The 15,817-nt window shown below is 37.5% G+C and overlaps 1 protein-coding gene across 1 annotated transcript in view; it reads right to left on the bottom strand.

Annotated features, from left to right (window-relative positions):
• The window catches only part of PDZD7 (PDZ domain containing 7), an 809,774-nt gene that overhangs the window by 622,426 nt on the left and 171,531 nt on the right, over window positions 1–15,817 (bottom strand). Inside the window, exon 8 of the mRNA XM_044056491.1 lies at window positions 11,443–11,949. Coding sequence (XP_043912426.1) covers window positions 11,443–11,949 — 507 coding nt within the window. The remainder of the gene's footprint in view (window positions 1–11,442; window positions 11,950–15,817) is intronic.

Consider the following 15,817-nt stretch of genomic DNA (forward strand, 5'->3'; position numbering starts at 1 on the left):
CTTATCCCGGTTCCACCTTCACAATCAACATAAAGATAGTTCTCCCCCACATACTTCTGTAACCCAATAGCAGCCATTCCCCAACCCTGGCAATTTAATTTTCACTGCAATAATTGTTAGAAATATAAGAAATAAAACTGCTGAATGACATACCTGGATTACCCAACATAAGCCTGTTGTTATCACTGTAACTGAAACTTGGATTAAACCCAGCATAAATAACTCTGAAGTTATACCTCATGGCTATAATATCATCTGCAATACAGTATAAAGAGGAAAGGTGGTGGTATTGCTTTAATATTTCTGAATACCTATCCCATTTCCCCTTACAACAAACCAACACCAAATTCAGTTCAGGACAGCTTTGTATTGCTTTCCTCAATGTAAACAATTATAAACATGTATGAATTACTGTCCTTTATATCCATCCCAGTGACAATACAGCTATATTAGAAAATATACTACACTGGATATCCATAACATTTCCACAACAAAAAAATATTACTAGGTGATTTGAATATCAATTGGTTGGATATGAACTCTAACTCCCTCTACATCTAGCTTGAACTTATATGGTTTCACACAACTAATTAATAGCCCCACACATTATAGCAAGACATCAAATTCTCTATTAGACTGGATCCTAGTATCAGACCTTAGCCAATACTCTATTGTAGGTACAATGTCAGACTCTCTCAGTGATCACATCCCAGACTATATGACTAGACAGCTCACACATCCTGGTTAGCAGCATACCTATAAAACAACATGTAACCTTTCCACGTTTAACCAAGAAATGTTTATTACTACACTATTATCTATTAACTGGAACTTTCTAAAAATCCTCTCCTTAAATGATGTCGTAGATGAATTCAATACAACTTTTCTAGATATCCTAAATAGCCTTGCATCTCCTAGGAGGAAGAGATCGTAGATCAATGTGTGTGTATATACTTTTAAGAAGCTATCCAAGGGAGGGCTTGCACAAGTGTATAAATGCTGAGCATGTGCAAACCTGACTGCCATTTTGTAGCAAGCCGTTGAGATGTAAGCATGTATGCATGTAAGGTCTGCTGTTAGCCCGTTTGTTTGTATTTTATGATGCTGCTATCCATCCCGATGTGTTTTTATGTATTAAATCATCTATACAAAATACCCTGCCTGCTCGTCATCTATGTGAGAGAGAGGGAGAGATGAGCGACACGGTGTCAGAAGCAGCATGTCTAAAGGCCATGAAGTTAGAGAAGGCATGGCTAAAATGACTTAAGGCAACTTGGAAATGGAGGTTTATAGAAGACTGAATCATCCCTATAATGTGCATACTTTGCAAAACAGGTCAGAAATGAATTTCAGATGTTAAACTTGCTCAGCACTATTCTTTTCATAAAATATTAAGCAAGCCATACAGAACATTCTAAATAATATTAGCATAAACCGATATGTATGATATTGATACAAATATTCAAATTACTACGAAAATGACTTTCACCTTTACTCAAACAGGAAATGCAACTGTACTCTTCACCCTATACCTCTCAAGGTCTCCTCCACTTTTACTCCTGGCTAACCTCTCACCTAGCTAACCTTGCTCATTTGTATTATGTATAAATAACTATGCTGTAAAATCTAGCCTCAAGGCCATTTGCCTGTCTTTTACACCTAAACAAAATTGTAATTGTTTGTTTCTTTATGAATACTACCTGTCTGTCAGTAATGCAAAGTTTCTTAGTAATTATTCATGTAACTATGCATTGTTGGAGCTTTTCTCCCCAGGCTTCCACTGAAAACGGGCCACCTGAGCCCAGTGGACCTCCCCGGTCATCAAACTGGAATAAATAAATAATAAATAAATAATTTTTACAAAGCGTGTATTTTTTTTCTTAAGCAAAAATATCCAAGTTATCAGAAGTGTATAAAGTGTTTGCATGTTTGTGCAGTATTATAGTAAAGCTATTTCACAAAAGTACAGTCATTACAGGGCATATTTCACAGAATACAGCCATATTTTGCAAAGTACAGTATTTTGAAGAGTTTATTGTGCATTTGAATGCTGTTGTAAGCTCACAGAACACCATGATTTGAAATAGATCAATGGCAGTGGTGCACTTACCTTTGGTGCAGAAGGCTGTGGGTTCTATTCCTACAACAGATAGATGGATTACAGACACTGCATTACAGCATAAGGGGTGGTGGTGGTGGTGCTATACTACTGAGTGTGTCATTCACTGGATTATACATTAAACAGAGGCCCCATCCACTTGAGTTAGTGGTAGCCCAGGTGGATGTAAAAGATCCAATGGCATGTAGCAAAAAGTATAGAACAGGTTTCCTAATGTCCTGGCTAAATTTCCCCTAGTAGTAAAAATACCTTCCTGGGTTTCTCCTGAAAAGAGCCCACTAGCCTATGGGACTAACCTGGTCAACAAACGATAAATAAATAAAAACAAATAAAAATAAAAAAATTCCCACCCTAAGAATATTCATAGCTTATTTCAATAATATATTCCTAAAAATCCTTAACAATCCTGCCCTGGTATGCATTTAAAGAGTTAAAGCTAACCTTGCACCATGGTTGACAACGAAAACCAAAAAAACTTATGTTACACCTACCTGAGTCCCTTCCAACCAGCCTGGGAGAATCGTTACAAAAATAGAACAAAAAAACAATCACCAATTTTTTTAGACATCTAAGGAATACTACAATATACCATAACAAACAAGACAAAAAAAGAAACAAAAATATTACTATAACTCACTCCAAAATAAACATCAGAATTAGCAAAAACTTTTCTAGTCATCCATAAATAAGCTACTACATCTCAGCCAAACTACCCCCTTGCACACACATACACACAGACAACCAATAACACCACTGACTCAGTCCCTACACAGTTCAACTCCTAGTTCATGTGACCATTGAAGGATGACCTAATTTTGATCTGCAAAACACACACAAATACAGCCCTGATGGAGCTGCTGCACATCCACAAGTCAAACAGCATGAGGGTTATCTGATCTAGGAATCTAAATTTAATCAATGACTCAAAACATTCTAGAGTGACAGATATTTGTCTCAGAGATTATTCCTTCTTTGCAACAGATTTCCAATTCACATCAAGCAGAGCCCTTCTCTGGCCCTCTTCAAATGCCATTTGGATCAATGGATCGAGAATCACAGATTCATACTTGGGGTAGTGCCTATGTCCTTTATGGACAGGGACAGTCTGTAAGATAATCAAGGCATAGGAACAAATCCCATGCCATTCCCTTGCCCTTAGATGCCATATTTTGGGTAAAATCTGGTTACATTGGCTAGGATTATAAGTGTTCTTAAGCCATTAGTCTACTACTCTTCTATAATTCTATGAATATATGCAAACAATAATGTCCCTGAGTAACATAAATCCCACAGCTATCCCCTCAATACCAATATCCTGTTTAAACTACTTGCAGCACATTACTTTTAGTCCCGTTCCTAATGCCGCTATCAGCAAGCTTCTATCTAAGCTAAAGCTAACCACCCTAGTTGCTGTTCAACTCCACTCTGACTATTTAAAATGGTTGATGCTGATATTGCTTTCACTGTCTCTATACTTATAAATAGCTCTGTATCTGAATATTACATCCAATCCATCTGGAAGAAATCATTCATCTTACGACTACATAAAGGCAGTACATCCACACACCTCAATAACTATATACCAATAGCAATCCTCAACTCCTATCAAAAATACTAGTAAAGAGCGTTCATGCACAACTCATCTAACAGCAAAACACAAACAAGCTCCTTTCCATAACACAGCATGGTTTTAGACCCCACCACAGCCCAATCACTGCCCACCTTCATCTTACTGATACTACAAAACAGCTCAGCAACAGCAATAAATTAGTGTCAACCGTGTTCCTAAATTTATCTAAAGCTTTCCACATGGTATCTCACCTGCAATTACTTCACAAACTCACATACATAGGTTTCTCACATCTTTTTCTTGCATGTGTCATTAGTTATTTATCAGATAGACAATAAGCAGTTAAAGTGAAACAGTTAAAAGTGAAAATTCTCATCCTTTCTCCTGGTCACAGTAGGAGTTCCACAAGAGTCCATATGGCCTCTTCTCTTTAATATCATTATCAAACTCCATACTTCCAAAGGTAAGGCAAGCACCGTACAACATGCGGATGATTCAAGTTTAATATGTGCAACCTAAATATTACCTCAACTCCAAGAAATCACACAGACGTCCTTCTCTTTTATAGAGTCTCGGTTAAGCACTTCAAAGCTGCTTCTCCAGCCTAACAAAATGAAGTTAATGCTTTTCACATTAAAACAATATCTCAACAAATTTCCATCTTTTACAGTTACAGTGACTAGCAACTCTAGAAATGAACTAATAACCAATACTAAATTACTAAGTATTCAAACAGACAAACAAAACTTCAATCTCAATGTACTTCAACGTATGAAAAAAACCCTACCAAAGACTAGGTTACCTCTACAGGGTCAAACACTACCTTATTGACATAGCAAAAAAAACTCCAGCCTCAACATGCTTACTACCGTTCCTTCTTTAAGCTTCTCCTGTCCTCCCTAACATAAGTGCCACAAGAAAGACCAAACTAGCCTCTGTTATAATAAAGATGCAAAACTTGCTGCCAATGCTACACATAGAGCCCACCTCTAGGAGGCCTTAAAACAACTAAACTGGCTAGAAGTAAAAAACATTCTCTCAGATATTTATTGCATGTAAAGTAATACATTACCTCAAAAAATGTCCAGCATTAAGAAATATACTACTGCCTTATACTCCTGCAGGGATCTCCAGTCCACAGAAAAAATCCTTATATTTCTTCTAAATTTAACAACTAATCTAGAGACTCACTATACTCCTGCTATGTGTCCAAAGTGTGGAATGCTACCCCAACAAAACTAAAAATGGTAGACAAACTACGCTACTTCAAAACAGAGCACAAACAATACCTTAAAGAATCCTGACATGTTCATGCTCATCTAAATTTGACAATTTCCATTACCTAATATAAGACTGATACTTACATTTTCTCTTCAAATCAACAACTTAAATGCCCTTTCAGTTTCCTTCACCTTGCTTACACTATTTCTCTCAAGCATTTTTTTACTTTAACTGTGATGCAAGATATAAATGCAGTGACTTTAGAGAAACAACATGGATGATCTAGGGTTCAAATCCAGATAACGATGAGTTCTTAGAAAGTATCAGAATGCATTAGCTTTGGTTGGCATAATAGTTAAGATGTTTGCTTTACAGACACAAGGTACAAGGTTTTATTCTCACATTGGGAAGCATTGTAAGGCTTAAAAAGGCCCCCTGGGGTCATTAGCCAAGTAATCACCAAGTAATCACCTATGAATCTATGAATCAATTATATAACGTGTTCATTTGTCCCCAACTTGAAATTATCTAAGAATGACACTCTCCCTCACCTTATTTTCTCTATGAAATGTCTACAACCTTTTCATTAACTCTCATGCTCAATATTCAAACACATTTTTCTCTCTCACTTGCATCAGTAGTATTATCTATCAATCAATAAGGTAACCAAAAATGAACGCCAAGAGCAAAACACAGTAGGTAGTCCAAAACCGCATATAAATATCTTCACCTTATTTGGATTTTGGTGTGTTCGGAGAGCATATTTACTTCAAGCAGGTTATTATTTTATTCAGTCATCTATCAATCAATGTCTTATCTTAATGCAAATGTCCTATCTGCTTGTGTAAAATATGTTATATGTAACTACTTTACAACTCAAATGTACTGTATGAACCCGTCCTTTATCAATCTGTATACAATTGATACGGTTCAACCCTGTATCATTATGTAATTGAGCTTTTATCCTCAGGCATCCTGTGAAAATGGGTTATACCCAGTCAGTCTTTCACTGTTAACAAAGGCAATAAATAAGGTTACTCCAGTAACTGTGATTTTTGTTAGCACAATTAATGATGTGCTAAAATATAACTACCTTAAGTACCAAAAATGAACTAATATCCTAATATCCCACTCAGAAGTGAGAAGACATAACTTCTTAGCATGCTATCTCATTTTCAATCCACTCGCACAGTAACATGCTATGGCTGGCCAATCTACCAATTCAGAGTATATTTCTTTGTGAGTCAAACACAGGTATTGTCTATTCAGAGAACCTGATGTACAGTAATGTATAGTTATTTCACAAGAAACTGCAAGAGGCACCAGATGCTGTAGTATTTAGAGATAATTTTGTCTTCCAGATGTTATTAAAATATGGAAGGACACTAGATAACCTTCAATATTATTTAATACTTTTTGATTTTATTGGTGATGACTATGCATGGTGCATGGTTCCATAATGAGAAGCAAATGCTGCGCCTGGCAAAAAATTGCAAATGATCATTATCAAGCAATGAAGTGTACACCACCAAAAAGTACTTATTTCTGTGGTTCAAAGTAGGAAGATAGACTATGTGTGAAATTATCTTCATCCCATGCCAGGGAAAGGCACTGTCTAGGTGAGAAAAATAAACTGACATGAAATACTCTTGTGCTTATATTATTTTACTGATTCATATGTAATCATCCAAATTATACAGGACCGGAATGCACTTATTTTGTGGCCTGGGGTGGGTAGACATGCTTTCTCTGAGAGTTAAGAATGGATAGTTGACCATAGCTAATGACTATTGGTATGGGTTATGGAGGGAAAGTCCATGTGCCTGAAAAACAGTTGAAATGTGCTACCAAGGACATTATTTCAGCTAATCATAGTCAATTATTAGTATCGTACACATTCACAAATAATTATTGCGTGCATAAAGTAGGGAGGTAGGCTGTATGGCAAAGCAAGGACAGCTTCTTAATCATAGTTAAACATTCTAAATATGGTTTATCAGGGAGGACAGTGCAGATGTCTGAGATGAGCAAGTTGAAATACATTACAGTGGTTATTGCTTAATTCAAGTGATCACGGTCAACTGTCACAGGTGTGCAAAATCAAAAAATATTTATCTTAGGATATGCAGAGGGGGTCTGTGTGAGGACCAATGATATTATACTTACTTGATCAGAGTTAAATATTCACTGATGTAACTTGTGAGAAAGAAGGGTATGCACACGAGCTCAACAAGCTAATATATCATGCTATGGCCATTACTTTTTTAAGATGGTCACAATCAAATATCTGATGCGTATGAAGTTAGCAAGAGGATATTTTTTGCAGGGCACAGTGTATATGAAGAAAAGACAAATTACATTTAGCTGATCACAGTTAAATAAATACCAATATAGTATGGGGGTAGTGCATGACTGTAAGAGACACAAGCAGAAATATATTGTTGAGGCCTTTATTTGTTTCAGACAGTCACAGTCAGACATCTGAAGTACATCAGAAAATGACTATTGCTGGGGCAACACAATGTTTGTATGAAACTGGCAAGTCACTGCTGTCACTTCATCAGTATCAGTTAATGATCTGGCTTGTCAAGGGCAATGTGAATATATGTGTATGTGGGGGGATGCATGCATGCATGCATGTATGCACTGGGGTGGCAATCTTTGTGTGAAAAAAATAACCACAGCTTTTATTTCTGGACAATTTATGTAGTTCTCCACAGTCATAGATGTGCCCTGCCCCTTTCAGAAATGTGTTCTCTGACACTATCTATGTGTAACAAGCTGAAGACAGTATTTACAGTGCTTTTACAAACACAGTGGAAACACAGCCTATGTTCTGGCTTTTGGACTGTTACTCTATAATCATAATTTTGCAGTGACCCTGCCACAAATCTCTTTAGCTTCAGGTCACACAAACACACATTTCTTTTTTTTTTTACCTGTGGCCAAACATAACATACATAAAATCATTTATATGTTGTGTTTTTTAACATAATTATAACTGCTATTTAATTGTCTTAGAAAATGATGTTGCTGTATTTGTATAAATATACTATGATTTTCAACATAAGAACTAAAACTAGTATGTATTTGTTCCTGGACTTGATGTATAAAAATGAAAAAATTGCTCATACAGAAAAAAAGAGAAATATCAAGAAAATCTGTAAGTAAGCACTCAGAAAAGCAACCCACAGGAGTCCCACTAACTCTGCTGCTAAAACACAGCAAAATTAAGCTTATAGCTGAATATTCTGATGGAAACCCCAATACCATACCCAAAAATGGGGACAATGGTTGAGGATGGATGATGCATTGTCCAAAACATTTTACTAGAAAATATGAAACTAATTCAGAGATAAACCTATAACAACATGCAGCACTAAGAAGAGACCTGAACAGCTACTAGAATGTGCTAGACTGCATTGATGCATTATTCTCACTTTCAGTTAGGTCAATATGAATGACTTTGTTCAGAGTTATGAATACAATGGGTGTCCATAATATATGAGTGCTGAGCTTTCTTTAACAGAAATTCACAATTGTTTATATTTCATCAGACATGCAATGTTTGTTATTGGAATGCTGTCACTATCTAAGCTCCTTGTACTGACAATGTCACTATGGTATGGTCAACTTTAGCATCAAACTGCATGTAAATCACTAAGGACAGAATGCCAGGCTTAGGTATAGTTTGTAACTGTTAATGCGAGTATAATTTTCTCTGAATTTTACTAAGTACTGTGAAGGGGGTAATATATGGCTTTTATGCATAAGTACCAAAAATGCAGGGTTTTATGTACATTTGACTGCGAAATTCTAACATGCTGTATTATATATTGGTTTCGTTATAGGTGGTTGTATGACTACTTTTTCGGGTTTGGAATGCAGCCCATGACAAATATATCTGTTTTAACTTTCAGTTCTCTCAGAAGTAAAACACGTTATATTTATTCGGAAAAAGGAAAACTTTCTGTTGACTAGGGTGTGGAAAAAAGTGTATATCCAGAATATATTTGTATTTTGCTATCATTACATATGAAGCAAAAATCATATATTTTGACATAAAATCTCCTTTTTTCCCCTTTAACATAGCACAACTAAAACATCATGTATTAATTGCAGACATAATGTCAAATTCAGCACTGAATGGCCATGAAATCCTTAATAAAAAAATTACCATTCTTAGGAGTAGTCTACATTTGTGTCCAAACATATTTCCCTGAATGTTTTACTAAGGATTATCAAAGTGGAATTAACGTATGTCTTTTTACTTGTGATTGGTAAATTTAAGTTTTTACTTACATTTGTTGTGATAATTTGAAATGCTGCATTATACCTAGTCTGTTTTATGAATGGCTACTGTGAACAGAAAAGGACACAAGTGAGGGCAATTCCTTAAGCAAAAGTGCAAGGGCAGTGCACCCTGGAAGTGAGATTTGCAAAAGCAATACTCGAGAGCAGAAGCATAGTTGGCTCTGTGCCGGTCCCATAAACTACCACACCCAAGCTCTTAAAGTGAAGACCAAAAAAATAAATTCTCTAAAACAAACTGCAGCTTCCTGCACATGAGGACAATACCCAATCAACCCTCCCCCGGCTACTCCTCCCCTTCATGAAGTGAAAAGCAATAAACAAAAAAGTACACTTCTTCTACTGGCACACCAACCAGGTGGCCAGATGCATGACACCAACCCCCCACTCCTGCCCTAACCATTCAAGTCCAATTTATGTGTCCTGTCCCTGACTGTCCTTCCTCAAAATTTAGTTACAAAAAATCTTTTCTTCTTTTAAACTGTAGCAAACAGTTATTACAATTTATTCCTTGCCTGCATGGAATGCTACTGTGCTCAAGAGTTAGTTAAAAAAATATTTGTTCTTTTACTCTGTTTGTACTGAGCACTATAGTGCTCATGTTTTTTTTTTTTTTCATTTAAACTATAGGGAGCCACTTGATGCAAATGTAGCAAACAGTTGTTGCAGTTTATATATGCAAGGAGCACTATACAGCCCTAGTTTTAGTTTAAAACAAAAAGATTTTCTTTCACTTTAAACTGCAGCAAACTACTTGCTACAATGTAGCAAGCAGTTGCTACATTTTAAACCGCACATGGACCTCTACAACTCTCAGGTTTGACCGCAAAAGCCGGTACTGCACTAAAGGGCAATCAGTATGATAGATGCCCCTCCGATCGCACCCCCTAAAATTTTGTGCCAAGAGCAGTTGCCCCTATCACTCTGCCCTAGTTACACTACTACTTGAGACTGACAGCAATAGACATTGAGATATACCAGGAGAATATGCCAACAAACAGGATTCCTCATTGTCACCCTGTTGTACCAAAAGACGCACTAGCAGACACGTGTGAATGCAAACAGAGACAAGACTATTCCCCTGTAGTCATACAATCATTATGTATTTATGAAGCTGCATGTGCACTGTGGGGCACTCTCATTCTGACACTGGAATTTCACAGAGCACACAATGAGGCATGAGAACTGTATCCCTTGAATCCAGGAGGAAGAATCAGCCTAGCCATCCTCACTCGCTTATTCTTTGCATTTTATGCAGTTATTGCTTATTCCATACCTCTCAATTTGCAAACATTGAAAATAGTAGCAAAGGGCCTTGAAAAGTTGGTACAACCAGCTGAAAATCTAGACATCTAATTAGCTTAAAATTTAAATACAAGATAGAACATAATTCGTCTTGCTTCTGGTGGGAATGTGGGATACTATTCAGAAATACATTTAAAAAACATGACAGTGACGAAAATGATTAACAAATAAAAGCACACTATCAAAGAGATTGTGTAAAATCTGTAGATTTTAATGAACTGTACTGTAAAATTCTAACATGGTTGTTTACTTTTGCTTCTGAAAAAGACAGATTTAACACGTGTCCTATTTCTTTCAAGTATTGTTGCACTAGTATGTTGGTTATGTGGTATGATTTTCTGGGTATTAGTCAGTTTTGATAATCATATGTGATGGGGGGGGGTCAGAAAACTGTGAAATGGTAAAACAAGCCTGAAAATAGGGACATACCTCCAAAAGTGGGGGCATCCAGTGTAGTACCAAATCAGGCCTAAAACAGAAACATTCCTCCAAAATAGGTCTGGCTTATTTAGATTCTTAACTTGCTAGTCTGAGTCAGGTGTGGAATCTAGAACTGCAATGTCAGAAGTAGGAAGTCTGTGTAAATGTACATGGTTAAAGATCCATTAGTGATGACTATAAAACATTAATTTGCAAAGTGGGAGTCTATCTCAGTGGCATAACTGACAGGTCTTTAAAAGCTATAATACTTGCTTTTAAAACTAAAGATTAGAGTGAACAGCATAAATTTACAACATGATAAACTATGAGTATTTATGTCTGGGGGTAATAAAATGATCGAGTAGTTATTCCCATTCAGAAAGTACTGCTACCTTTTGATGTTTTACTTCTAACTCATGTAACAGCTCTGAAAAAAAATTTCCATTTCTTTAGAGTAATGATGAGCACTTGGGTGGACAGGGAGAAACAGACTTACCTCGAAAAGTGGTATAACTTTGAGTTCTTCTTATTGGTCTTCTTGGTTTGCTAAGAGCCAATAGTAGTGCAGTTTTGGGGGAAATAAAAGCTTTTGTGGATGTATTCTCTGTAGAAGAAGTCCTCTGTTTACTTTGTACAGATTCCTTAAAACTTTCTGTCCTAATGGCTGTGTCTTTCAAAAGTAAAGTGGGTCCAAGAGTTCGACTGGTGTCTGTTGTGACTCTCCCTGATCTGTAAACTCCACTGGAGTCAAGTGAAGCAGATGGGGACAACTGAAGGTCAGTTTGCATGGCGGTCTCTGTCTTCTCAAAAAAGCCATTCTGTAAGGAGTCCTGTGTTGATATGGAAACATCCACCATCTCAGACGTATACTGGCCATGATCAGTGGGAAAAAAGGATTGCTGAGTGTCACTCAAGGAGCTGAATGGAGTGCCAGATGAATAAGAGGAAATGGATGAACTTGTCTCTGAGGTTTGAGAAAGCTGCTGAAATTGGCCATTTGTCACTAAACAATGCAAAGAAATAAGTTAGATGCATTTACTAAAAATTTGGAACAAATATACATCTAGCTACATTTATATAGTGTTTTTTATTCCTTTACCTTTATAACAATATAATGCCACTTATGTGATTCAAAGTACTTTAGCATTTGCAGACTTCAAACATGTGGTCCAGGAGACCACATCACTGTCACATAACACTGTATTACTTACTCATCATCATACAGTACATAAAGGGAGGCTTCTTCTTTTTTCAGCTTTTCCCAGTTAGGGTTCGCCACAGCAGATCACCTTGTCTGCTCATGATTGGCAGTGGAATTTTACAGTGGCGAGTTGCCATCCTGTTATCCAACCTTCCACAGAAGGCACAAACATGCACGTACTCACCCCTAGGGCCAATTTAGAGTATCCATTCCACCTATAGCATGTCTTTGGGATGTTGATGGAAACCATAGCACCGGGTGGAAACCCACACGACCACAGGGAGGACATGCAGACTACACACAGAAGGCACCCCAGCAGGGATGGAACCAGAGAACCTATTGCTGTGAGGTGGCAATGCTAACCGCTGCACCACCATAGCTGCCCTGAGGCTAAGGGCCTTAAACCCTGGATTAGAGGAAGCAGTTTATTAACAAGTCAGACCCATAATCCTATGTGCTAACTGCTAGAGATGGATAAAACTGCAGAGTAATTTAACACTAAGTTTAAGGTGTATCTTAATAAAATCACGGTTCTCAGTGCAAGCATTTTATTCAAGAAACAGATTGGATTATATTGACTGGTGTATTTATGTAGAATACGTAAATACTGCAACAAATAAATAAATAAATTCTGAATTGCCCTTGAACAATCATTTCATATGAATTATTATAAGTGATTTGATCCAAACACCTTGCTATTTGGGAGATATAAAAAAAACAAATATTATCCCATTAGCACAATTTATATAGAGTCATTTTTGTCATCAGACATTTACTGTTGAACTTCAGTTTAAGTCAGTTCAAGTTAGTCTGTGCTAGTGATACAGAGGGCTGAAACCCTGGGCCCAGCCCAAGTGACCTGAGTGCAAATAGTAGTTTGAGTGCTTGATGGTGCAAGCAGAAAGGATGAGCATGCCCACCTAAGGGGTGGGTGGTTGGGTCTGCACACTCAGATGTACCATCATCATTGATTCCTGGTGGAGGCCAAGGACATGAGAGTGGCACTGTCCATTGTCCACTGCAAATTTGACATGAAATATACACGGGATATAATTAAAATGTTGGCTAATTTAGCTATAGCATAGACATTTTGGTCCTGACCACAGGTCAGATGACCTAGGTTTAATTAATGGCCTGGGGAGCTAAGGAATTAATCAAAGATGGGCAGTTAATGTCAGCTTGCTCAGCCTGGAATGGGGAGCTATCTGAGTTCTTCTGTGACGCATTGTCAGGAGGAAAGCCTAAAAGTGCAGCTCCTGGGAAAGGGACTTAGGAAGGTGCATACCACTAAGGAGTAAATAGCACTACAGGTCAGCATCACACCTGTACGTGAAACTGCTGACTCATAATAGTTCTCAGTAGTGAGCATTGCATTTTGGGGTCCAACTAATGGGGGGTAAGAATAAAAAAAAATCCAGCAACCCTTGCTGGCTGAAGGCCATGATCCCTGGCTATCACAGCCTCTCTCTGTGCCCTAGGATGCAGAAAGTCAGGAAGAATGAATGGTCCAAGAAGGGATTAAGGCTTGAGGCCTACTTGAATACAGCTATTAGAATATTGTTTAAAAAATACAGAGGCTTTAATTCTTAAAAGATAATAAATCATATGGTACAGGTTTTTAAAAATGTTACTGGCACTCTGTGGCTAGTAACAACTCAAGTAACTTGAATATCTTAATTATAATCCTATCCCACTCATGGAGCAGCACGGTGTAGTGGAAAGTCCTAGATACCACAGCACCTCCGGTTCACTTTAAAACTGAATTGATGTGGTATACCTGGCACAACTTGACATTTTTAATCTCATCATTACTGATATAATTTGCATACTGGTGTGCCACAAGGGCACTACATACCTGATGCAATATGATAAGATCTGATTGCCTTATCACAGAAGAGGAACAGTTATGTATCACAAAGATTTCCTCTGCTGTGGAACCATCTTCCACTCCACGTAAAGCAAAGTACTTATCATACTCTATTCAAAGGTAGTTTAGATGAATGGATAGGAAACCACAAATTCACCTCCCAGTTAAGCACCCATGGCCCTTAAGGAAACAGGCAGCAAATAAATGTCCTAACATATCCTTGACCTGCCTATCTCTGGGTCATTTATTCCGAAAATATAAGGGCTAAAGACTATCATGGGAATGTTGGGCTAGGCTTCTTAAGGTCCTCACATATCAATAGTGTAGTAACTACCTATGAAAACAGAGCAGCAGATTAGCAGGTGGATCAAATGCTGACAAATTAGTGGGATGCATAGTCAGCCTCCCCTTAGCCCCCACCACCACTTCAAAGTGATATAAAAACAAAGAATTGCATGCATGCTGATGTGTAACATTTTGGCCACAACCAACAGCATGATAGCGTGCAATGAGTGGATCTGCACATTCATCATTACTGTCCTTATATATACATGTGTATGTGTGTGTGTACGTGTATATGGGTGTACTTTGACTCACAGAAATAACACTTCACCGATTCCTAGCTGGCTGACTGCACTTCAGCGAAATGGCTTTAAACCTAAAGCACAGACTGCCAAAATCCTTTCCCTGTTAAAAGTACCACCTGGCCACCACAGGAAAACATCAGCGGACCAAAACTAAACCCACTCAAGTGGGGGGCTTCGTCCACCACAACGACACTACTTAAATATACCAACTCCAAGATCACACTACACTGGAGAAAGAGAAAAGTTCACCCTGGTGGCCAAGTGGTTCCTTTCCACATGGAAAGGATTTCTGCAGTCCGTGCTTTCGGTTTAAAGCCATTTCACTGAAGTGGAGTCATTCAAGTAGGAATCTGAGAAGTGTTATTATTTCGGTGAGTCAAAGTAGACCCATATATATATATATATATATATATATATATATATATATATGTATGTGTGTGTGTGTGTGTGTGTTGCCTTTTTTGGCTGGAAAAGTGTGAATGGTCAGTGCTCACTTTTAGAGGAGGCCCGAGGAGAAATGTTCCAGCAAAATTACATTTACATTAACATTTACAGGCAATAACACTGTCGGTACTTCACAAATATGTACAGCAAGTTGTATTTATATCAGTAAAATACAGACAGTGTGTATTTACAGTAAACTACCTATTTTACATACATTTTTGTGTATGTAATCCATGACATCCTTGTATCTGTAATTGTTATTTTAAAGTTAAAGTATACTGTGAGTTTTACAAAGACGGATATACTAGGTAGTTGTAAAGGAATCCTGTTAAAGGAAGGATAAGAACTGATTTGTAGAATCTGTAGTAAAAATGAAAGGTTGTAGATGTACAAGGACAGGGGTAGTAAGGTGTTGATGTTAAGGTGCAAAATGGTAACTGGCAAAGCATAAAATGGCCTGCAGTACTTAAATGAAAGTAGAATTTTTTTTTGTTTTGGGGATTGGCATAATGGCTAAGGTGTTTACCTTACACTCACAAGCTTTTGATTCTCATGTTTAAATGGAAATTGGCCAGGCTTAAAATGGCCTGCAAGGGCAGCTAGCCTAGTACTTAACTATGAACCTGTGAAAGATCAGCTTTGATTAATGGCTAACTTTCTGCATGTATCTTTCGTAAAAATAAAAGATCTGTTCCAGACAGCTATAACTCCTCCCACACCTCAGACATTTGGTTTGACAATCCAGCTGCACTTACAGCAAGGGCCTGAGCTA

The sequence above is a fragment of the Protopterus annectens genome, chromosome 14.part0, assembly GCF_019279795.1.
Source record: "Protopterus annectens isolate FY-2018-M chromosome 14.part0, PAN1.0, whole genome shotgun sequence".
NCBI lineage: Eukaryota > Metazoa > Chordata > Ceratodontiformes > Protopteridae > Protopterus > Protopterus annectens.